This window comes from Pteronotus mesoamericanus, unplaced genomic scaffold, assembly GCF_021234165.1.
Source record: "Pteronotus mesoamericanus isolate MK-2021 breed Mesoamerican mustached bat unplaced genomic scaffold, CSHL_Meso_final contig_317, whole genome shotgun sequence".
NCBI classification, from domain to species: Eukaryota; Metazoa; Chordata; class Mammalia; order Chiroptera; family Mormoopidae; genus Pteronotus; species Pteronotus mesoamericanus.
This window is the reverse complement of record NW_026555133.1, coordinates 3,306,689-3,328,718: the sequence shown is the minus strand read 5'-3', so window position 1 is coordinate 3,328,718 and position 22,030 is coordinate 3,306,689. Positions and strand designations below refer to the sequence as shown.

Here is a 22,030-nt window from a genome sequence, read left to right as displayed (position 1 = left end):
CAGCCTGGTCTCACGAGCTGGAGATGAGCAGGCAGCCCCCACGGGAGGAGGGGTGGGGGGAGGGAAGAGCCCAGCGGAGTGAGGTGTTAGGATGCCAGGGCAGAAGGGGTCTGATGGTGTGAGGGCTTCTGAAGTGTCCTGACCTCAGGGACAAGGCCAGGTGGGTGGGCCTGGCTCCTCTGGCCTCTGACCTGCCACCTCCTCCGCAGTGTGTGGTCATCCCCACAAGACGGGCCACCGCCATGGCCCTGCAGAGCTTCACCTCTCACCTGCTGGGGGACGCTGGCAGCCCCTACCTCATCGGCTTTGTGAGTCCGGGGGCAGGTGTGGCTGTGGGGGGCGACGGGCTTCGGTGGTGGGCCTGCCCTGACGCTCACCCACACCCCTCGCAGATCTCCGACCTGATCCGCCAGAGCACCAAGGACTCGCCTCTCTGGGAGTTCCTGAGTCTGGGCTACGCCCTCATGCTCTGCCCCTTCGTTGTGGTCCTGGGTGGCATGTTCTTCCTGGCCACTGCTCTCTTCTTCCTCAGGGACCGTGCCAAGGCTGAGCAGCAGTGAGTGGGGTAGGGAGGGCCTGTTGCCTCCACTGCCACACCCCTGCCTGGGGGTGGGCAGGGAGGGGGATGCGGGTGGGTTGCCTGGCTCCTGGCCCAGCTCCCAAGTCCCCCTGTCCTCCTCATGCTGCCTGCAGCTCGGGGGCCTCCATCCCACCCGGGGTGGGCTTGGGAGCTGGGGGTCCCCGTGGTGAACCGGGCTGTTCCTGGCGGTTGTAGACTTGGGATTCTGGGAAGTTAACGGTGTTCAGAACTGGGGCCCCTCTCTTCTGGTACTCTCATTTTCTGACTTCTTTCTCTCTTCTTTACTCTTCTCTCTTTCCTCTCCCCACCCCTGGGCTCTCCCACCTCCCCCTGGGGCTGACGAGGTCCCTGCCCAGCACGTCCGGTCAGCCGGCCCCCGTGATGCGATGTGCCAGAGCAGTGCCCGGGCTCGGCCCCCGCTGATCCGCCGCCTTGACCCCTGCCCATCTCTCCCCCAGGGCGAGCGAGCTGGCGATGCCGCCCGCATCCATGAAGGCCTGAGGCGGTGAGTGCAGGCAGTGCCGCGGGACGGCAGGATTCAGGGCAGAGAGAGCACTTAAGGCAGCCCTTCCTCCTGAACCGTTGCCAAGTTGACTGGAGGATCCGTGGGAGGGGTGCAGGCTCCCTCTTCCAGTAAATCAGCCCCCCTTCCTTCCTCAGGCGGGCTGGGGGCACAGGTCAGGGCCAGAGCTGGCCAGGACTCCCTGCTCTGTCGCGGATTCCCTCATCCCGAGGTTTCCTAAAGGTGCCAGGGCCCCGCTCCTACTTTGACCTTCCTTTGGGCCTGCCCCTGGGAGGGGCACTTCCCAGCCATGTGAAGACCCAAGGCCACCACCCCCAACCCTGGCCCCAGGAGACCGACATGCCCTCAGGGTCAGAGAAAGGCATTTCTTCAAGCAGCAAGGAAAATGAAGGAAGCTCTAAAGATGTCTCCCAAAGCCCCACTTCTGACCTCTGCCCCCTCCTCCTTCTAGGTGCCTCTGGAACTATGAAGAGCGCTCCCTCCCACCTAGCCTGGGAGGTGTCCTTCAGCACCCCAGCCCTGCTGGGTTGTCCAGCTTCACACGCAACCCACGGCTGGATACCCACCGTCTCTGGTCTGGGACCACCGAGTGGCCATGGCTCCAAGAGGAGCCTGTGTCCTCAACGAACCCGGAGGGCCACGTGCACTGGGGCCACATGGGTGGACAGACCCCCAGCCTTGGGCCGGGGCTGCAGGGGCCCTGGGACCCAAGAAGAAGACAGCCCCCACTGGGCGTGTGGAGAGAGCCTGGGCTGCCACCCGCTTACGTCCTGGGCAGGTCCCTGCCCTCTCCAGACCGCAGGGCCAGGGAGCTGGACTTGCCCTCGCAGCTTGCCAGGCAAGGCACTCGCTGCAGCTTTGGAGACCCAACGGCTCCTGGACTGCACCCAGAGGCGGCCCAGGCCCCAGGGTGTCACTTCAGGCTCTGAGGCTTCCTGGTGTGTGGGAACCATGGCCTTTCAGTCGGGCCTCTGACCTGAGTGTCAGTGGACTCAGCCTGACACCCGTCACTGAGAATTCCCCAGCCTGGACAGTCCCTTGCCTCTGCTGCTTTGGGCTGGTTCTTGGCCCGGACGTCTCCTGGGTGAGGACCATCTGAGTGGAGAGCTGGCATCGCCAGGGGTGAAGGCCCTGGTGGTTGCTACGTGTCACCTGTGCCCTCAGGCCTGAGACCATGGGGGTTGCCTGCCTGGGAGACAGGGCTCCCTGCAGTCCCTGTTATCTTCCTGGACGCCCCACAGAAGCCAGAATCTACTCCTGCCCCCCACAGGGCTCTTGCCAGAGGTAGGGCCCAGGGGGACTCTTCCTGGAACCCATGGGCAGCAGCCAGGGCTCTGCCAGCCAGGGGCGGTGGCCCTCCACTGAGCTTCCTGACCCAAGGGAGAGCTGGTGGAGGACGAGGCCCGAGAGGCTGCGGCTCCTGAGCCGCCTCCACCCAGCGTCGGCGCTGCTGCTCACGTGCACCTCCGCAGCCCACGGCCGCCCCGGGGTCCCATCTGCGTACACTATCCCACCCTCACAGCCACACGCAGGGCGCAGCTGCTGAATCTCACACCAGACCCTGGCGCCCAGTGTGCAGCTCGCCGCAGCCCCTCTGCTCCACTCCCCTCCCCGCACATTTGCTGGAATCAAGGCGGTTCTGGTCTGGGGGCCCCTCGGAGACCCGAAGAGCCGGCTTAGACAATGCTCTCCTTGCCCTGTAGTCAGTGGCTGGCGTGGCTTCAGTGGTGTCTAAGCTACTGGAATACCCACTCCCCACCAAGCTCTGGGGCGCCTTGGAGGGGGCCTAACAAGGGGGTAGGATCCCCCAAAGACCAGCCTGGCCTCCACCCTCACCCCAGCCTCAACTGGGGCCCCAGCAATCTTTTCTTGTTGTACAAGAACCAGGTCCAAGTGTTGCCTCCTCTTCCTTCCGGAAGCCAAACTGCTCCTTTATTTTTTAGAGCTGCTGATTGTGAATCTCAGAGTCTTAAGAGAGAAACCAAATATATTCCTCTTGTAAATGAAGAAATAAACCTATTTAAGTCATGCCCTGGTGGCTCCTGCAGGAAAGTAACCTGGGGGGGGGGGGGGGGGCGCGGCCACAGGAGCAGTCATACCTGTGCTCAGCCAGCGTGGTGGCCCGCAATGCACTGGTGGCATTGCGTGCTACCTGCCCGGACACCAGAGCCCTGGACCCGGCCCACATGGCCGGGAGCCGAGGTCCCAGCCCCGTACAATTCACCTGTGCTCCGGGCTGGAAACAGGACAGCCAGAGTGCAGGGCAGGGCCCAGGCCAGGGCCAGCATCTCGCTCCCCCGGGGCCACACAGACAAGGACGTGGGGCACGCGTGCTGTGGAAGGACCTGCAGGCAGGCTAGCAGCAGACCCTGTGCCCCTGGTGCCAGAAGGCAGGACCTCACACAGCGGCTTGTTTATTAAAATCCTGGTGAAAAAATAGAGGAGTCTCTGGGGCTGACGGGGAGGGGCCGAGGGGCAGGTTGCGCTCAGGGCTTCCCCCCCTTCCTCAGCTGTGCTCTCTTTCTCTTGGCCCCGCTCTGGAGGAGGCTGGGGCTCCTGCTGGCCAAAGACAGCCTTGCCTTTTTCCGCGGCAGCGCCGACTGTGGCGATCTGCCTGAGACCCCCTTTTTGGGCAGCTCCTTCTGGTGCTGCTTTTCGCTTGCAGGCTCCGTGGGAGACAAAGGAGTAGCTCCATTCACCTTGGACAGCTTCCGATTTTTCTTCTGGAGTTTTGGGGTCTCGGCAGGGGTGCTGGGGCTCAAGGCAGCGGGCGCAGGGGCCAGACTCTTGGTGGCGGGACTCTTGGCGACAGGTGTCCCATTCACCTGGGCCTGGGCTGCGACCTTAGCCTTCTTCCTTTTCCTCTTCTTGCCTGTGCTGGGGGGCTGCTCTCCACCGGTGGCTGCAGGCTGGGCGTCTGACTTCTGCGTGGGGCCCTCTGACTTGCGTTTCTTGCGCTTCTTGGTCTCTGGCAAGAACCCCTTTTTCTTCCGCTTCATGCTAACGGGGCTCTGTGGGGCACTGGAGGCTTCCTTGGCATCCTTCTTCTCCGACTTGGGGCGCCTGGGGGGTAATGAGCAAGTAGGGAAGCGCCCAGTGAGGGCACGTGTCCCCCACCTCTGTGGTCCTGCGGGACACAAGCCACCCAGGGCTCCGACACCGGAGCATGCACACCACGCAACGCATGCAGCGTGAGGGTCTCTCCAGCCCCTCCCAAGGTGCGGGCCCTCTCCCAGAACCTACTGGACCCCGAGGCCCTTCATGGCCTGCCAGTAGAGGTCGTAGAGGCGGCTGGACCCGGCGGAGCGCTCCCGCTGCTGCACCCTGTCCTGCAGCTTTGACTGCTGGCTCTGCAGCACGCCCTGGACGACTGTCAGGTCCACGGTCAGCTTCTGCGAAGGGTGGCAAAGCTATGGCTACAGTGGAGGGGAAGCAGTGCCTCTCCCCACCTCCCAGTCGCCAGTCCCCCCACCCTTGCCCAACTACTGCCCCTCCCGCGCCCCCTTCTGCCCCCTCAGTCACTCCTTCGGCCTGTGCATCCCCACTTTCATTTGCCTCAGGAAGAGAAAGGAGCCCCAGGGGCCATGCTGTTCCCTCTCCCCACAGCCAGAAGCCCCAGTAACTATGTCCTCACCTCCCACTCAGTCCTCCCCCCGGCGGCTCTGGCCTGCCCACCTCTGAGGGCACGATGCAATCACATCAGAGTGGCCAAAGCCCGTCCTCCCATCTCACCCTCCCTGCCACATGCTGGCTGAGTTACTTTGAGACCCGCTGGCTTCCAGCACACCCAACGTCCTGGCTTTTTGCTGCCACCCTGGGCACCGCTTCTCAGGCCCACCAGCTGCCTTGCAAGGCCCCGGCCCCGCCCCCTCCCCGGGCAACCTCCCGGCAAGCTTGCCCCGTGTGTGGGCTGTGGCCAGTGTCTGTGCTATGACTCCCAGGCCTTTCCCTCTGGCCAGGCTGAGGGCCCACTTACCCACAGCTGCCACCTGGCCCCCCGACAGCCCCCTGCCCCACTCCGCAGGCCTGGAGACCTGGCTTCTTCCTAACAGCTGCCCGCCAGGAATGCTCCTCACCCCCAGCCCTGCCAGTGCCTGCTCAGCTTTCCTAGCTGGAGCATAAACAACAGCAGCGCCACCCCCCGCCCCCCACCCGCTCCCGCTGTAGCTGGTGTCGCACAGTGGATTGAGCAGGTTCGATTCCCAGCTGCAGGCTGGGTCTCCAGCAAGGGGCACATGAAATGCAACCACATACTGATGTTTCTCTCCCTCTCTTTCTCTCTCTTCCCCTCTCTAAAAATAAATAAAATCTTAAAAAACAGAAACAAAACAAAAAACCAGCGCCCCCTCTCACCCCAACCGGACCAGGCTCAGGGGTGGCACTCTCCTCTCCCAGGCCAACCACGTGTGTCCACGGCTCTCTAGCCACGCGAGTAGAAACAGCCGAATTCCTCCCCTGGCATCTAGAACCTTCCCCACGTGGCTCTCCGCCTGTCCCTAAGCCCTTGCCGGGGCTAGTTCCTCTGCCTGGCTGGTGACCTTCTTTCTGACCCCAAGACTGACCTCATGATGAATAATCCGCAAAAGAGTGTTGAGCAGCTCCAAGGAGGACCGTTCCTTCAGGTGCTGCGACTTGGTCTGCCCTTCGCCCAGTGCCTGAAAGTTCTGAGGAGGCGGCGGCCAGGCTGAGCCACTCGGCCATGCTTCCCGAAGCCATTTCCCATAGGAGAGAGCAAAGTCCCGACAGAAGAAACGTCTCCCCGGGGAAACCCCAAACCACCCCGAAGCTGAGGGTCCCAGTAATCCTCAGTCCCTGGCTCTGAGCCGTTCCTGACGGGAGTGTGGGAGGGGACCTCCGTGGCTGTTACCTCAGTGACCTTTGCGAGGATCTGCCCAATCAGCTGCTCCCACTCGGGGTCCTCAAAGCACAGTCTCAGCTCCCGAACGGGCAGAGCCTTCTGGAGCAGCAGGCAGGCCTGCGCCTGGGGTGATGGAACGTGGTCACCACGAGACCCAATATGCTGGGCCAGGCTTAGGGAGCCGAGGGGACCCGAAGAGCTCCGACAGCCTGCCAGGCGTCTGCTAAGGCCAAGACAACCCTAGGCCGCGTGAGGGGCTGCCTGCAGCTCTGGGCCCAGCCTGCCTGGTTGTTACCGCGAAGCTTTGGGGCCTGTTCTCATCTGCCCCTGTCCCGCTTCTCAGGCAGGCGAGGGAGCAGAGGCCTGGGGTGTGGGGCAGCAAGCACTCTCCGCTGGGCGGAGGTAGCAACCTGGGCTGAGACAGCTCCTGACCTGTTTACTATGCAGCACTGTCTTCCTCCAGCCTCCCCAGCCCCCTCGTCTCTGTCCTCGGCCCGCCCATCAGCTCGGCACCTGAGCAGCCAGCAAAGGGGCTTCCACTGTGTAGGTCAGCGCGTGAGCACTAAGGGGTCAGAGGGCTTGGGCCACACGGGACGTGGAAGCGCTGGGAGCCAAGCTGCCCCACCCCCAGCTACACTGAGCCCACGGTGAGGGAGGGGCTGGCCAGGTCAGAGGGGCAGGGGTGCACCGGGCCTGCTCATCCCTAGTCTCACCAGGCAGCGCTTCTGGGCCTCAGACACCCGGCCAGAAACGAGTCAAGTCGGGGATCCAGACAGGCCCTTACCTGGTGGCGAGGCCGCGTCTGGCCCGTCACGTGCTGGATCACCACAGGGAGCAGGTTCTTGCAGAGCATCTATCGAGGGAAGGGCAGGGCTGTGAGATGGGGGCGGGGCGGGGCGGGGCCCCGTGGGCTGGGCCGGCCCCTCCACTCACCGGGTGCCGGGAGAAGAGGCTGAGGAACATGGGAACCGTGAGTGGGCTGTTGCGCTTGGTCAGGAAGGAGCTCAGCGCTGATGAGTACATCGGGGTCACGAGGTTCAAATCTAAGCAGCTGGTAGCCCGGGACACCTGAGAGAGAGACAGTGTGATGCCAGCAAGAGGGAAGGCTGAGAGCTGGGCCCTTGGGAAGCCAGGGCCTCAACCCCAACCCTGTGCAATGGGAGGACGGTCCCAACCTGCTGCCTGGGACTTGCTCCTATCTGTCCGCGCTAGGCTTTCTAGGCTGAGCCTTCCTGGGCCACGGCCACTCACCTCGGGGCCCTTGGGCTTGGTGCTGGTGTTAGCGCCCGCTTTCTCCTTCTGCGCAGGCTGGCGGACGGACTTGTCGGCCATGTTACCCTTCAAAACCCGGAGCAGGTAGAGGGAGGCGTTGAAGTAGTAGAGGGAGACAGAGGAGTCGGCTTGGTGGCTGGCCTGCTGCACCAGCCGCTCCACCTGGGTGTACAGAGTCTCCAGGCTGTTGCCCACGTCACGGCAGTAGTGCCGGGAGCGGCACAAGTGGTGTCTGCGGAGCAGCAAGGGGCAGAGCTGGTCACAACATTCTCTCTCCACCCACGCTCCCTCCAAGCAGAGCCAAGCCCAAGAGAAGGGACGCCAAGTCCCATGTGACAGGTAAGGAGACAGACACCTGGAGAAGGGATCTGACTGAGGCTGCAGAGGGAGGCAGCCTGCAGATTTGCTCTGACGACAAGCCAGAGGGGAAACCGGTTCCCGGAGCCGAGGCCGCACCACGGGCCGAACACCCCTGGCCCGAACACCCCTGGCCCGCTCCACACTCCCTGTCTACACCTGTCTCCTCCGAAACAGTGACATTCAGGTCCTTTGTAAAGCAAGACCACGATCTGTGTGCTCAGAACCCTGCGTGGCTCTATAGGGCTGGGAACACTGTGGGGACGAGAGGCAGGACCCTCCACAAGCCCAACACTGCCCCAGCATGTGGCAGGGAGAACCAGTGGAGAAAGTGGGCCCGCAGCCGGCACGAGAGATGAGCCGGGGGTGCGCTGTCCGCCTCCTCCTCCCCACCTGCTCTGTTCTGTGTGCTTGGCATCTCAAGACCCTTGGCCTTTGTCTCCTCAAGTTCCCCTGTGCAGTCTGGAAGGCAGGTCTGTATCTGCCACCCGCATCGTCCCTCTGGCTGGGCTCCCCGCTCCAGGACAGCCCACGCTGCCACTCTTTTCTTAAAAGGCAAACCAGCCTCCGCCCCTGCCCATGCTCTTGGTGAGAACACCTCTGCGGCTCCCCAGCACCGCCAGGGTGGGGTCCCCAGCGCTCCTGCTTTCCAGCCGCATCCCTTCTGGACCCTTTCTTTCTGTCCTGCCGGTGACCTCTGGGCCCGATGAACCCTACAGCTCCCAGCACTGCTGACACCTTCCCAGGAGGCCTTCCCTGGCACCTGGAGTGGTTTGCTGCTCCTGCCACCTGTGTGCCTGCTGCTCCTTGTCCCCCTCCCCTCCCCCACCACAGCTCCAGGACACTGGACAACTAGGCTGGCTTCCCAACCGCAGTGAGGACTGCTGGCGCAGCCCACAGCGGCTGCGGAGTGTCGGGGAGTGGCCAGTGAACGAAGGCCTGTGTGAGAGCCGCTGGGTGACACAGGGGCCCTGGGGGAGCAGTGAACCCTGAGGGCCAAGCGGGCCTGCTCTGGAAACTTGGCTCCCACCCTTTCTGCTTGGGAACCTCAAAAGGCCTGGCACACCCCCGATCATCGGTTGTGGGACCTGCCAACGCCCCGCGCCCCACCCCGCCCACGCTCACGTGAAGATGCGGGCGGTCTTGTGCAGGAGGTCCTGTTCCTGCTTGGTGCTGCTGGTGCGCATGCTGCGGCGGATGATGTTCAGCAGTGGCTCAAGCAGCTCCAGGACCAGGGGGTTCTCGGGCTGCTTGGTCACCAGCACCTCTATCAGGTCCAGGACCTGTGGCCGGGATGGGCAGGCTAGGTCAGGGGTGGGAGGGCAGAGAGGCAGGGGAGGGGCAGGGCGACGGGGCCGGAGTGCGCCGGCCGGTTCTCAGGCTCACCCTGATCTGGAAGTCCCGCCGGAGCGCCTTCTCCTTCTGTAGCTTGTTCTTCTCATCCCTCCGCGCCTGGATGCGCAGCTTCTGCTCGGCAAAGAGGCTGGCGAGGTTCTGGTCCAGAGCCATCATGGCCTCGTCGTCCAGCTCATCGTCCTCGTCGTCACCCACTCCACCCTGAGGGACAGGTGCCCCGTGAGCAGCCTGGCATCTCGTGGGCACATGCAGACACGGTGGGACAGGGGCCCCTCCTGAGCTGCTGCTCACCAGCGCCTTCCCTGCCTGCAGCACCACCATCAGCTGCTCCCGGAAGCCGGGGTCCACGTCCCCGTCCCGATCCTCCTCGTCGCTCTCCTCCTCAGTGCTCTCCTCCTCGCTCTCGGAGCCCTTGTGGTTCTCGCCCTCCGAGCTCTTGTCCTGCGGATGGCCAGTGTGTGGCACCTCCCCATCGCACACCACACGCCTGCCCACCCTGCGTGCCCCTTGCTGGGAAGTACCTCCTCGTCCTCCAGCTGCTTCTCGGAATCGTCCGTGACCACCACGTTGTCGTCCTCGTCCTGGCTCTGCTCGGGGTTTAGCACCTGCAGGGCATTCCCAGGTGGCTGATCCTTTACCCTCCTCAGACCACTGGGCCCTCTTGACTAACTTCCCTGACCTTGCTCAGTCCAGGCTTGGCCAAAGGTCAAGGGAGGGAAATGAAGCCCAGAAGGTAAGGCTACAAATCCCAATGCCCGGGGCCAGAACCCCCAACAGACATGACGACCGCTCAGCAGACCCTGGAACAGGGCTGCACAGCAGCAGGGTGTGAGTGAGGCCCGCCCCACCCTGCAGGTTACAGTGAGGACAGGTGCTGACAGGACAGCCCTGGTGCTGGGACAGCCACATCCTGGGGCCCGTTTCCCCAAAGGCCCCCAACCTACATCCAGGATCAGCTGTAGGGCACGTGGAGTCAGGTGGGCGCAGATGTGGCTAAACACGCTCCGGGCCACTTGGCGAATCAAATGGCTGGGCTGGGCCAGGAGGGCCAGGAGGACCTCCACCAGCACCTCCACCCACGGCGGCTCCTGGGGGTCTGCAAGCGGGAGGAGATGCGAGTCTGGCCAGGGCACTGCTGCCCCCCCCAGTCTCTGCTGCACCCAGGCTGTGCCCCGCCCCGCCCCCCCCAGGGGCAATGACCCACTGGCAGCCTTAGAGCGTGTCCGGCGGGTCTTCTCCCCCAGGCTCTTCTTGAGGCAGGTCTGGATGTCACCCAGGAGATCGCAGCTCTCTGTGGGGGACTGAGGGGAGGGCAGAAATTAGGAGCCAAGCCCCGTCCCCAGCCTCCGCTGAGCCAGGGAGCGGGCGGGAGCGGCTCGTGTCATCAGACGCCGAGAAGACCCCGGCCGGCCTTGGCCAGTCACCCTCGCCATCCAGACTGGGGACCCCAGCCAGGTCCCAGGAGCAGCCCAGGCAGTGATGACCACCTCCCGAATCACAATTCTAGGTTTTTCCCCCTACACTTGGCTCAATATTATTACATAGAAAAGACTGAAAATCCCCACTGTATTTTGCCATGTATAATGTACACATTTTTGCCCAAATTTTTGAGGGAAAAATTAGGGTGCACATTACACATCGGTATAATGATTACATACCATGGGGATAATAATCCTGTGCAGAATACGCACAAAAACGTGGGTGCGCATCACACACAGCAAAATACGGTAATTTTAACTAATTTAAACTGATTTAAACCAATTTTGCTGGGGGCAAGCCCAGACTCCAGCCACCCACCCTTCTCATCTACCCTCAGGAGGCCTTGAAAACCAGCCTGTGTGACCCATGGCTTTGAAAAGGCAGCCTCCTCCCTCGTAACGCAGTGGGGGTTTCAATGTTTGGGCAGGAGGTGGTAGAATAAAGGCTGGAACAGAAGCCCGAGCCACCGGCACCTCTGCCTCCAGCTCCCTGCCTGTGGCCAGGCACCTTTTATCCAGGGGTCTGACACACCCTTGGTTTGGCATGGGCTCAAAACAGATCCCAGTCACCAGGCCCAGAAGCCCAATGCCAAGGGGTGCCAAGGAACAGAACCCACAGCGAAGAGGCTAGGAGGGAGCAGTGAGAGCCCATCTCCTCAGAGCCGGTCAAGAGGGTGGAGCAGGCAGATGTGCTCACCTCTTCCCACAGCCACATCAAAATTACAACTACAGGCCACCCCTCATTCAGAGCCGCCTGAAGTCCAGTTGAACAGAAGCCCTACAACAGAGGGCGTACAGGAGAAGCCAGACTGGTAGGAAAGGCAGAGATGTGGAAGGGGCTGGTCCCACACTCACGTGTGGCAGTTAAAAGTTGGGCGGGGTATCTCCACTGCTGCGGTCCCCCTGAGGGGCGAGGGGTCCCAGCATCACAGTGGGCTCCCCAGCCGAGGGTCCCAGTGCTGGGAAGACAAGGCTCCCTAAGTTCTGGCTGGGAAAACCAGCAGAGATCGTGGGTGAATGAGGCGGAGGGCTTCTGCAGTCCCAGGCAAGAGTTCCTCGTACAGGGCCCCTGGACAGACTTACTGGACTCACTTGCTCTGAGCTCCAGCGCTGGAGCAGCAGCTCGTAAGGTGCCAGGGATACAGGGAGGGACTGAATTGTCTCGTTTCAGGGTGAGGAGTGGAGCAGCAGCTTTCTCCCAGACAGAAATGCTGGCGGAGGCCATTGTTCCTTTGCTGAGCCCTCCCCCACAGAGCCAGCAGGTGGGGGCCTCACCTGAGTCTCCATCAAGCTGGCTCACACGGTTCGCCCTGCCCTGGTGATTCTGAGACCCCACCCTACCCAACTTTTGGGCCCATTCAGGCTGCGTCCAGTGGCTTTTCCATACAAACAGCCGTCTTAGCTCATAGTACAGATCTTTCTGAAATCTCTCAAAGGTTCACAAACCCCAAACAAGCAGCATCTGGCCTCAGTGTACCCCATACCTCTTGCTACGCGGCCCCAAGCGCTGCACTAGTGGCAGCCGGCCTCAGTTCGCAGCTCATTCTCTCCCAGGCGCCTCCACGCCCAGCACAAGCGGCAACCGCCTGCAGATCACTCTGTATCTCATACCAGGTGACCCCAGGCAAAGGCCACTGCAAACTTGGCCTGCACTGGAGCACCTGCCAAGAGGTCCCTGAACCAGCACACTCAGTGGCCAGTTTCAGACCACACCAGAGCACCTCCCAGGCACCTCCACAAACGGCACACCCCAAGGGCCGACTCAGCAGGCACCAGAGCCTGGGTTAAGCGAATCCTGCTGTCCCCACATGGTTTCTCCACTATAGTCGTGACCAGTCCTCACAGCCAATCAGCCTGAGGCTCAATCTCTCCCACTGACGTGCCAACAGCAATCAAGGCTCAACTACAACAGGAGAGCACACACAGCCCACGTGAGGGACACATCTGGAGTCCCCGCTCAGGTGACTAGGGAGACTGCACCACTGGGCCCCATAGGACACCTACTACATAAGGCCACCCCATGAAGACTGGGAGTCATAGCAGATCTACCTAATACATTGAAACAAACACAGGGAGGCAGCCAAAATGAGAAGACAATGAAACATGTCCCAATGAAAGAGCATAATCCCAGAAAACTAACTGAACAGAATGAAGACAAGAAACCTACCAGATGAAGAGTTCAAAACACTGGTTATTAGGATGTTCAATGAACTCAGTGAGAACTCTAACTAGGACCTAGAACCAAGATTACTCTACCTAGCAAAGCTGTCATTTAGAATCAAAGGACAGATAAAGAGCTACCCAAACTACTACTTGGCTGTAAAAAAAGAAGAAAGTTTTATCTTTGCGACAGTGTGAACCTGGAGAAAACTATACTAAGTGAAATAAGCCAGTCAGAGAAAGATAAATACCATATGATTTCATTCTTATGTAGAATCTAATGAACAGACCTAACCAGGAAAGTGGGGACACTTGTCGATGGGAAGCAGCAGGACAGCCAGTGGGGGAGGGTGCGGGGGGGAGGGGCTGCGCAACAGGGAGAAAGGCCTCGTGGACACGGCGCGCAGTGTGGCGGTTGCTTGCGGCGGGGAGGTGTATATAAGATGGCAAAATGGTAGTGGAAAAAAAGACAATTACAAATTAAAAAAAAAAAAAAAGGGAGCTTACCAGACAAGAAAAAGCCAAAGGAGTTCATCACACCAAACCAGTATTACAAGAAATGGTAAAGGGACTTCTTTAAAAATAATTTAGAAATATGAATAAAGTGGCAATAACGACATACTTATAAACAATTACTTTAAATGCAAATTAATTAGATGCTTCAATCAAAACACAGAGGGTGGCTAAATGGATGGGAAAATATGACCCTCACATATGTGGCCTGTAAGAGGTCGACTTCAGATCGAAAGACACACACAGACTGAAAGTAAAGGGACAGGAAAAAAAAAATTTCATGAAAATGGAATCCTCGCTCCCCCTGCCAAAAAAAGCTAGAGTAGCAGTACTTTTGTCAGACAAAATAAGCTTTAAAACAAAGGCTACAATAGACAAAGAAAGACCCAGCAGTTCCACTTCTGGGTGTTTATCTGAAGAAACCCAAAACACTACTGTGAAAAGACATATGCCTCCATGTTTACGGCATCATCATCTACAACAGCCAAGATATGGAAGTAACCCAGGTGCTCACCAACAGGTGAGTGGACAAAGAGGTGGTACATGTATACAACGGACTATGACTCAGCCATAAAAGAGAACGGAACCTCGCCACCTGCAGGAGCGTGAATGAACCTAGAGGGGACTGTGCTCAGTGAAGTAAGACTGACAGGGAAAGACCGATACCACACGACTTCACTTACATGTGGAATCTAAAAAAGTAAAATGAACAAATGAACAGACAAAACAGAAACTCATAGGTACAGAGAACATTTTGATGGCTGTCAGATGGGACGGCGTTGGGAGAGACTGGGTGAAAAAGGGGAAGGGATTAAATATGTACAAATTAAAACAGCCACTCGGATGAAAAGCACAGCCCTGGGGATACAGTCAGTAACTGCAATAACCATGCAGGGTGTCAGACGGGTACGGACTTATTGGGGGGGTCACTCCGTAAGTTATACAAATGTCTAATCACTGAGCTGCACACCTGAAACTAATATAATATGGTATGTTGACTGTAACTGAAAAATAAAAAAATATTTTAAAATAAGACCCAAAACAGCCTTGTAAGAGCCCCACGTAATGCAAGAGAAAAATCTCTGGAGAAATAAAAGCTCAGAATCAAGAAACCACAAGGGTCAAGGAGCCGCCTGCAGTAAGCCCTGCCAGGACCTGCTGGCCTAGGGAACCTGCAAGGTCCAAGTCCCCAGAGCTGTTCCTGGCAAAGCCCTCAGGCCTCTCAGAAAGAAGCCTGTAGTGGCCCAGACCCTGGGCCCATAACCCCCTCCTTTCCAGGCCGTCCTACCTTGAAGAGGTGGATGCCCACCAGGAGTAGCAAGTGCTGAAAGGCAGTGACCTTGGCCTTGGCCTCTGAGGAGTGAGCCTCCAGTTCCTTCAGGGTCTGGAGCATCCTGGTGTGAGATGGGCACATTCTCAGGCCACTGTGGCCAGCGTCAGGCCTCAGGGTGTCCCACCCGTTACCCCACGGAAATCAAACCCCTCACCGGTCCCAGGCCTGGCGCTGCTGTGCAGTGAAGGGTGTCAGGGGGACCACGTTGCGGCTGTGGTTCAACAGCACGTCTGCGAACTGTGCCAGGCGGTAGGTCCAGGGCTGCTTGTCCTGGGTCTGCTCTGGCGCCTGCCTGAACTGTGTGCTGAGGGTCTGCAGCAGGCTGGGTGGGGGCGGGGTCAGGGTCACGGCAGGGTTAGTAGGGATGGCCACACCCCCCACCCTGACCCACCGGAACTCGGGGGGCCTCTAGAGTTCCTCCCGGCTTAGAACCGGAGGGAGTGAGCATTCCCACCCTGCGAGCCCACCCTGGCTTCTCCCGAGCTGCCTGCAGCCTACCTGAAGAAGGCACTGCTGACCACTTCTCGGGCCCGGCCCTCCAAAGCGAAGGAGAACCGCTGCCCCGTTTCTGGGATCTGGGACGTGGCCTTCTTTGTTTCAAAGAATGAGTGGAAGAAACAAAACCTGGGGAGAGTGGGAAATCAAGCCATGTTGCCTCGGTCAGTGCCACCCATTTTCACCAGCCCCTCCTCAGGTGGCATCGCTGAACGCCTGGAGTGAGGAGGAGACACTCGGGCGACGAAAGGGCGCGGACACTTCTCCAATCTGGACCCAGCATCCCTCTCTTAGAACCAAGGCAGACTCAAGGCTGTGTGGCCTCAGCCAAGTCACACCAGCACGGGCTGCCCCCAGGACTGTGGCGAGAGCTGGATGGGCACCCTGCACAGGTCAGGCCGCTGCTGAGATGTCCCCGCCACAGCCTCCTGCCAACGTGCAAAGGCTGCCTGTGGGGCACAGAGAGACACGGAGCCAGCCTGAGCCTGTGAGGCCCCCGCAGCCTCACACTTCCTGGGTCCCCCTTACTTTCACAGGCTCCCAAGGAAGTGGCTTGCCTGCCTTTCAGGGACCACCTGATCCCCACACTTCTGGCTCCAGGGGGACCCAAACTAGGACTAGGTAAGGGGCCCAATTCTTTGGCTGTTCCACCCAGAGGGAATGGGGTTTGAGCACGTCTCACACCTGGCCACCTCCTCGATCAAGGCCTCCTCCTTCTCCATGTGCAGGTTGTCCACGATGCTGACCATGCGGAGGATAATCCACTTTCGCAGCCGAAACACAGCTCGCTCAGGCCTGGAGAGCATGAGCCAGGTCACAGGTGCCATTTAGAGATGGAGGCTTGGCTCCTCCCCATCTCTCCCCTCCCCTGGAACCCCAACACGGCAGGAAGGAGGGTCCCGGTCTTTGGGCTCAGCAGGCCCCACTTACCCGTGCAGCGAAGCATCCTGGGCTTTCTTCTGATTGCCGGTGCTGAAGTCCACCAAAGCATCCAGGTCAGGCTGGAGAAACATGTCCCGCAGCCAGACCACGTAGCCCCTTAGGGCAGGGCCACTCAGGAACCGCACGACCCGCCAGAAGGTAGGCACAACGGGGAGGCCCTGGTTGGTGATGGAGGTGAAGGCCACCACCACGGCCAACTGCTTCTCGGGATCATCCCGGCAGCCTTCCAGGAAGGTTCCAACGTACTCGTTCATCTCTGGAGCGAATTTGAATTGGCTTGGAAACTGCAAGAGTCAGGCACTGCAATGACCAACGGTCCTGCCAGCCTCTTCCACAACAGGGCGCAGCAAGACCCAGCAGACCCCCCGAGTACGGCTGGGCCGAGGTGCCCCGGTGCGCCAGTGCGCCTGCCTGCCTCCACGGCCTGCCCCTCCCTGTCCGACTGCGCTGGCCGCCACAGCTCTGGCCCCAGAAGGAACGTCCTTCCCATCTCAGTGGATCAGGAGAGGCTGTTTTCTGGGCTCAAGGCAGGGCAGAGCAGTGGTTCAGAGTCCACTGGGCCATCGGACTGACGGGTTCACATCCCACTTCTGCCAGCTCCTAGCTGTCATACTGGAGCTTACAACCTAACCCCTTCCCCACGCTTACTACCTGCCAGGCACCACGAGATACGTTTTTCTGTCAAAGCTTGTTTAATCTTTGTAACAGCCTTTTGCAGTGGGCCTGCTTCCTCCTTTTACAGATGAGGCACATTAGGTACAAAAGGGTTTACAAAGACGTTTGTGGGTGCACCTGGGACGTGGGCTCCGTCAGGCTGGCCTCCCAGCCTGTGCGCTGCACCACCGCTCTCTCCGTCCTGACCGGTCCCTCCCCAGAATCCCACCAGGACTGGAGCTCTCCTAGCAGCACTTCCTGGCAGTGGGCACTGCCGTACGTGGCCCCCAGGCATTAGCTGGGTATGCTCACAACTCCGGGGAAGCACTGCTCCCCCCGGCTCTCAGACAAGGAGAGGCAGGCCCAGGGCACGGAGGCCACGGCCACACGGCTAGCGAGCGGTCGAGCTGGGGCTGGGACCTGGGGTTCTGGTCCCCCATTCCACCCCCTTAACCACCCGACGGCCCTGTCGCGTGCTCAGCTTAGTGTGGGATGCACGGACAGTGCTGGGAGCAACGCTGGGGTGGGCAGAGGTCTGGAAAGCCTGCTGGCTGTAATGCCTCTGCTGAGGGGCCAGGGCAGTAGGGAGGCTGACCTTGCCAAAACTGCTCAGAGGGGAAGAAAAGGTGGAGGGACTCAGCTCACTTGACCCAGAGGGAAGGGACACCCGGGTCCCAGGCTCCTTCCAACAGCAGCTATGCTTGCCCATACCACGTAGGACCAGAGGCAGGAAGACCCCCGATGCAGAAGCAAAGAGCAACATTGTTTTTTAGACATAGACTGACCCCTAAGGCGGACCGCCCCCCTTCCGGGCAGTAAGCCTGGCCGTGTCGGGCAGTGCTGGGCTACAGGGAAGGCACCCACCTTAGCAGTGACCATGTGCTCCCCATAATGTCGGATCAGGTCTCCCCGCATCACCAGCTGCAGCTGTTCCTTGGATAGCAGGGGCAGGGATGCACCCAGTAGGCGGAAACACAGGTAGCTAAGGGGGTGCAGGACAGAGCCTGGTCAGAGCCATCAGCTCCCCTGCGTGGACTCTGGGACTGCCAACCCATCTCCGCTTAACAAACAGGAAAGAGGGGGTTGAGATTGGACAAGCGCCACAGGCACCTGGCCGGCCAGGACTGCTTCTTCATTAGCCCTTGCTCCACAACTTCATTCCAGAACCGCGGGAACTTGTCTTCCTGAAGTGCCAGGCGGAGAAGGTCCAGAGCCACAGCGGGCAGTCTGCGCTCCTTCTTCACAGCGGTGGCAGCTACCTTCAGCACATTCACCAGTCTGTGGAGGAGGGCACAGGGGACTCAGGTGGCATCCACCGAACAGACAAGGGCCCGCGTGCCCTGGGAAGCAGGGTCACCCCAGGCCATACCACAAATCTGTGGGTGGCCAGACGCAGCCCCTGGACCCCAGGGAGCCCACCCACCCACACCCCTCACACCTGGGAATATTCTCATCTGAGAAGAGGTTGACCGTTCCCATGAGCTGCTTGAGCTTTGCAGGCACTTTCTGCTGGGCCAAGAGGAAGATCTCCAGGTGCTCAGGGGAGCCAAGTACTGAGTTCAAGTCGGCCTTGAGAACCTTCGGCAGGACCTCCTGCAACATGGTGTCCGGGACCTGGCGTGGGGAGATGGGATGAGGAAGGGAGGCCCCCTCACGGCAACTTTTGTTTCTTCCTGTGAGGAGAGCCCGACGGACCCTGTTCTACCTGCCACAGTGCCAACCTGAGGTGGGACAGCCACGACCCACCTTGCTAGGCATCACAATCATCAGAAAGTATTTGTTAAAAAGCTCGAATTCCCAAGTCTCAGGATGCCGCGTTTTTAACAAGCACCCCACTGATGTGTTAGGCCTGGGGTCACCATTTTAATTACTCCTCTTTTAGGTTTTTTAAGACTAGGCCATTTCTCATATAAGGAGCCCCAAGTGGAGAACTAGGGTTCGAATTCAGGTCCTTCTGGCTCTGCAGCCAGAGTTGCAGAAAGCTGGGGTCCAGGACTTGGCTGTCTCTGCTTTTTCCTTAGTAGCGAAAGGTTCCAGGTACTAGCTTACCTCCATTTCCCAAGCAGGGCAGTAGGAGTTCCTGAGGGGCCAGCTCTGCCCCAAAACAATGGCAAACACGTTTAACATACTTGCCACATGCCAGGTGCTGTTCTGGGACTACACTGTCCAATGGCAGTCACTAGCCACAAGTGGCTACTGAGCACTCGGGATATGTCAGTCAAATGCAGACTTGCTATAAGTGTGAAATATACATCAGCTTTTGAAAACTTCATATGACCAAAAAAAAAAAAAAAGTAAGATATTTCTACTTTTTTTAAAAAAGACTTTAATTTATTTTTAGGGAGAGAAGAAGAGAGAGGGAGAGAACATCAATCCGATGCTTCCCAAATGCGCTGTTTCTAGGACTGAACCCACAACCCAGGAACATGCCCTGACCAGGAATCGAATCACATCTTTCGCTTTGTAGGACAATGCCCAAAACAACTGTGCCACACAAGTCACTACACTACAACTTTTTACATTGATTGCATCTTGAAATAACGATTGTTATTTAGATAAACTAATAAATGTATCAGGTTATGTAATAAAACTATACTTATTTCTTTTTACCTTTTTCATAGAACTACTAAAAAGTGTCCATTACACACTTGTATTTCTATGGGGCATTGCTGCTCTAGAGCATTTCCATACGTTGACTCATGTCTTCTCTGTGTTTCTACAACCCGGAGTGCTACCCGAGGCCCCACAATCGGTAAGCCCGTACCTCAGAGAGAATGTCCACCAGGGCCTTATGGGGCTGCTCATGCAAGTGGTTGTAGTGCTGAGCCAGCACTTGCAGTAGCTTCACCGACTTCATCAGTGCCTCTGAGTCCTAGTTCCCAAAAAGGGGCAGAGAGTATGAGCAGGACATGCCACCGCCCCCCACCACTCCCAAGCCAGTCCACATATCCCTGTTCCCCCAAAGCTCTTACCTTCACCAGCCTGCCTGACTGAAAGAGGGCGAGCACCCCAAACAGGTTTGCAAAAAGAGCAGGTCTCATCATTACCTAGAAGAGGATCCCGGGCACTGGTGAAAAGGGCCCAAGTGTTCCCCATCCCGGGCCTGCTCACCTCCCCGAGGACAAGAGTTCTCACCTTCTTAACTTTCTGCAGGTCATGTTTCTCTTGTATCTGCTGTAGGATGCTGCACAAAGGGATGTCTTCAAAAGACTGTAACAGCTGCCAGGAGTTGTGACAGGACGAAGAGAGGGGCTCAGGGCAGTGACCCAGATACATGCCAACAGAACTCCACCTCCTCCCACGACTCCCTTCGGTTTTGGCCCAGAGGCCTTGGGCTTCTGCTCCGACCCCAAGGATACCCCTGAGGTTGCTCACGCCCCTCCGAGCAGCACGAACGATCGGTTCTTGCCTCCCTGCCCGTCCTTACCCTGGCTGCACAGAGTACTTCCTTTGGCCCCTAGATTCCCAGACACACTATCCCCACAGCCTGCTGCGCTCCCCTTAGGCTGATCATAGAGGACTGATTTTTACTGCCCTTCCAGCTGTTGAAGTTCCTCAGAGATGGTCTATAACCTGCGGAGTGGCCCCCGTGGGGAGAGAGCCCTGAACACTGCAGAGGTTTGGGAACCCACTCCAAAGCTTACTCCCCCCAGTAAAATGTCCCTCAGGGGCGAGTCAACCCGTGTACCAAAAAGAAAACTGCTCAACCTCCCACTCCATCTGCCCGGGCTTCTTGGATGGGCTGGCTCAGACACTTTCTCCACCTCCACGTGGGGACGCTTCCCATCAGCTCAGATGACACCCCTCCTAACTTCTCCCGCCGACGGCCGCTGACTCCTCCCCGATAGCTGAGACACCTGCCCTCCTCATTCCCCACCGTGTTGACCAGCATGGCTAGTCCCCTTCAGGAGTCACCACCTCACCTGGGCCAAGGCCAGGCTGTAGCAGGGCCGGGCGGTTTCTCGCCCCATCCCGAGTCCAGTGATGAGGCGCTTCAGGGCGTACTGCATCTCGGATCCCTGCGGAACCAAGCGCATTCCCGGGTCGACCAGTGACAAGAATCGCACCGCGCCCGCCCACCCCTGCCCCTCGGGCCGCGCTCACCTGCGCATCCAGGTTCTGACCACATGCCCCCAGTCCCCAATTCCTGTGGTCGGCCGCCCCATCTTTGCTGAGATCTACGCAGTCCCCTGCCCCAGGCTCCCCCATCATACCTTTGGTCTTGCGCGCAAATACTCCAGTAGCTTCTCCGTGGCCTCAAGCCGCGTCTCCTGTTCCGGCTTCGCGATGTCCCAGAAAAAGTCCAAGAACTCGCGGCTGTGCTTCAGGAGGCCCTGACGGTCGGCAGGCCGAGCGCCGCTCTTCGTCGCCTCTCCCGGAGACATAGCTTCAGCTACGTTCGGACTCTCCATCTCCGCCACGCTCCACGAACACGTGGGGCTCTGAAGGCGGCCTTTTCCGGGTCAGGTCGCGGCGCATGCGTACTGGATTGGGTCGGCTGGGGAAGGCGGAGCCGGGACGGGCTGGGGCGGGGCGGGGCGGGGCGGGGCGGGGCGGGGCGGGCCGACTCTTTACTCTCACTGCAGGGAATTAAGAGCTTGAATTTTACTGAGTGTGATGCGGTCGTTGAAGGGTTTTATGGAGGAACAAGTCTTGATCCTGTTCACATTTTTAAAAGACTATTCTGCAGCTCTGTTGTGAGGGATGGATTGTAGGAGTGAACAGGCAGAAGCAGAAAAAAAAGACAAGGGCGGATTGAACCAAGGTAATATGAGGACAGGTCAGATTCCAGCTAATTTGGAGCTGGGAGGGGGGTGGTGGATGCGGGAGGAGAAAAAAAAAGAGAAGGATGCTAGGTTTGGGGTTAAAATAAATGGGTAGGCTGTGCTACCATTTACTGAGCAGGGGAGGAATTTTCTTTGCTGGGCAGGGGGAGATGGAGGTGGTGGGATCAACAGTTCTATTAAATCAGAGATACCTTTTACAATGTAAAGGTGCTACTGGCCCCCCCCCCTACTTGTTGACTTGAGAGGCTGTCTGGAGGGTGTAGTCCAGAGAGACCCCAGCCCTCAGGGAGGTGTGGTCAGGGCTTTTTTGTATCCAGCCCCCTAGGGAACCTCCTGCTCACGCCCTGAACCTCTTCCCTGCTCTGTGTCTATTTTAGAAAGTTAGATTAAGAAGTTTACCTTGTACGTATGGTGCGCTAAGAGGCAGGAGGTGAGCAGAGCAGGGGGGAGCTGAAAGATAGCAGCCCAGCCCCTGCTGCTCTGGGCGGGGTTCTCTTGTGCGGCCCATAGGGGAAGCCCTAACACCAGGCTCCTCAAAGGCTTATGGGAAATTTACCAAAAAGCAGGAATAGCACATGACATCCATGGGACTTGATGTTTATTTTGTTTCCAGCCTCGTGGAGGGAGATCAGCAGATGGAGGCCTGAAGGGGAGCACAGAGATGCCAGCAGTACCCCAGGCTCTGCCTGCCTTGCCCATGGGGCCCAGATGGCATTCTTCCA

The 22,030-nt window shown here is 58.9% G+C and overlaps 2 protein-coding genes across 2 annotated transcripts in view; one reads left to right on the top strand and one right to left on the bottom strand.

Annotated features, from left to right (window-relative positions):
- Positions 1–3,097, top strand: part of SPNS2 (SPNS lysolipid transporter 2, sphingosine-1-phosphate) — a 37,540-nt gene extending 34,443 nt beyond the window's left edge. The window contains exons 10-13 of the mRNA XM_054575860.1: positions 210–308; positions 393–556; positions 1,039–1,085; positions 1,555–3,097. Of these exons, the coding sequence (XP_054431835.1) occupies positions 210–308; positions 393–556; positions 1,039–1,081 (306 nt within the window). The 3' untranslated portion in view covers positions 1,082–1,085; positions 1,555–3,097. The remainder of the gene's footprint in view (positions 1–209; positions 309–392; positions 557–1,038; positions 1,086–1,554) is intronic.
- MYBBP1A (MYB binding protein 1a) lies at positions 3,007–20,983 on the bottom strand. The gene is made up of 26 exons (XM_054575859.1): positions 20,736–20,983; positions 20,445–20,540; positions 19,657–19,740; positions 19,494–19,568; positions 19,286–19,393; positions 17,960–18,135; positions 17,632–17,799; positions 17,386–17,503; positions 15,856–16,151; positions 15,610–15,720; positions 14,929–15,054; positions 14,585–14,752; positions 14,386–14,491; positions 10,151–10,247; positions 9,891–10,042; positions 9,468–9,551; positions 9,238–9,387; positions 8,977–9,147; positions 8,716–8,873; positions 7,213–7,465; positions 6,895–7,029; positions 6,746–6,814; positions 5,971–6,084; positions 5,666–5,767; positions 4,347–4,495; positions 3,007–4,166 (listed from the first exon to the last, which is right to left on the bottom strand). The coding sequence occupies exons 1-26, from the start codon at positions 20,931–20,933 to the stop codon at positions 3,590–3,592; spliced, it is 4,041 nt and encodes a 1,346-aa protein (XP_054431834.1). The 5' UTR covers positions 20,934–20,983; the 3' UTR covers positions 3,007–3,589.
- Positions 20,984–22,030: the final 1,047 nt, after the last annotated feature.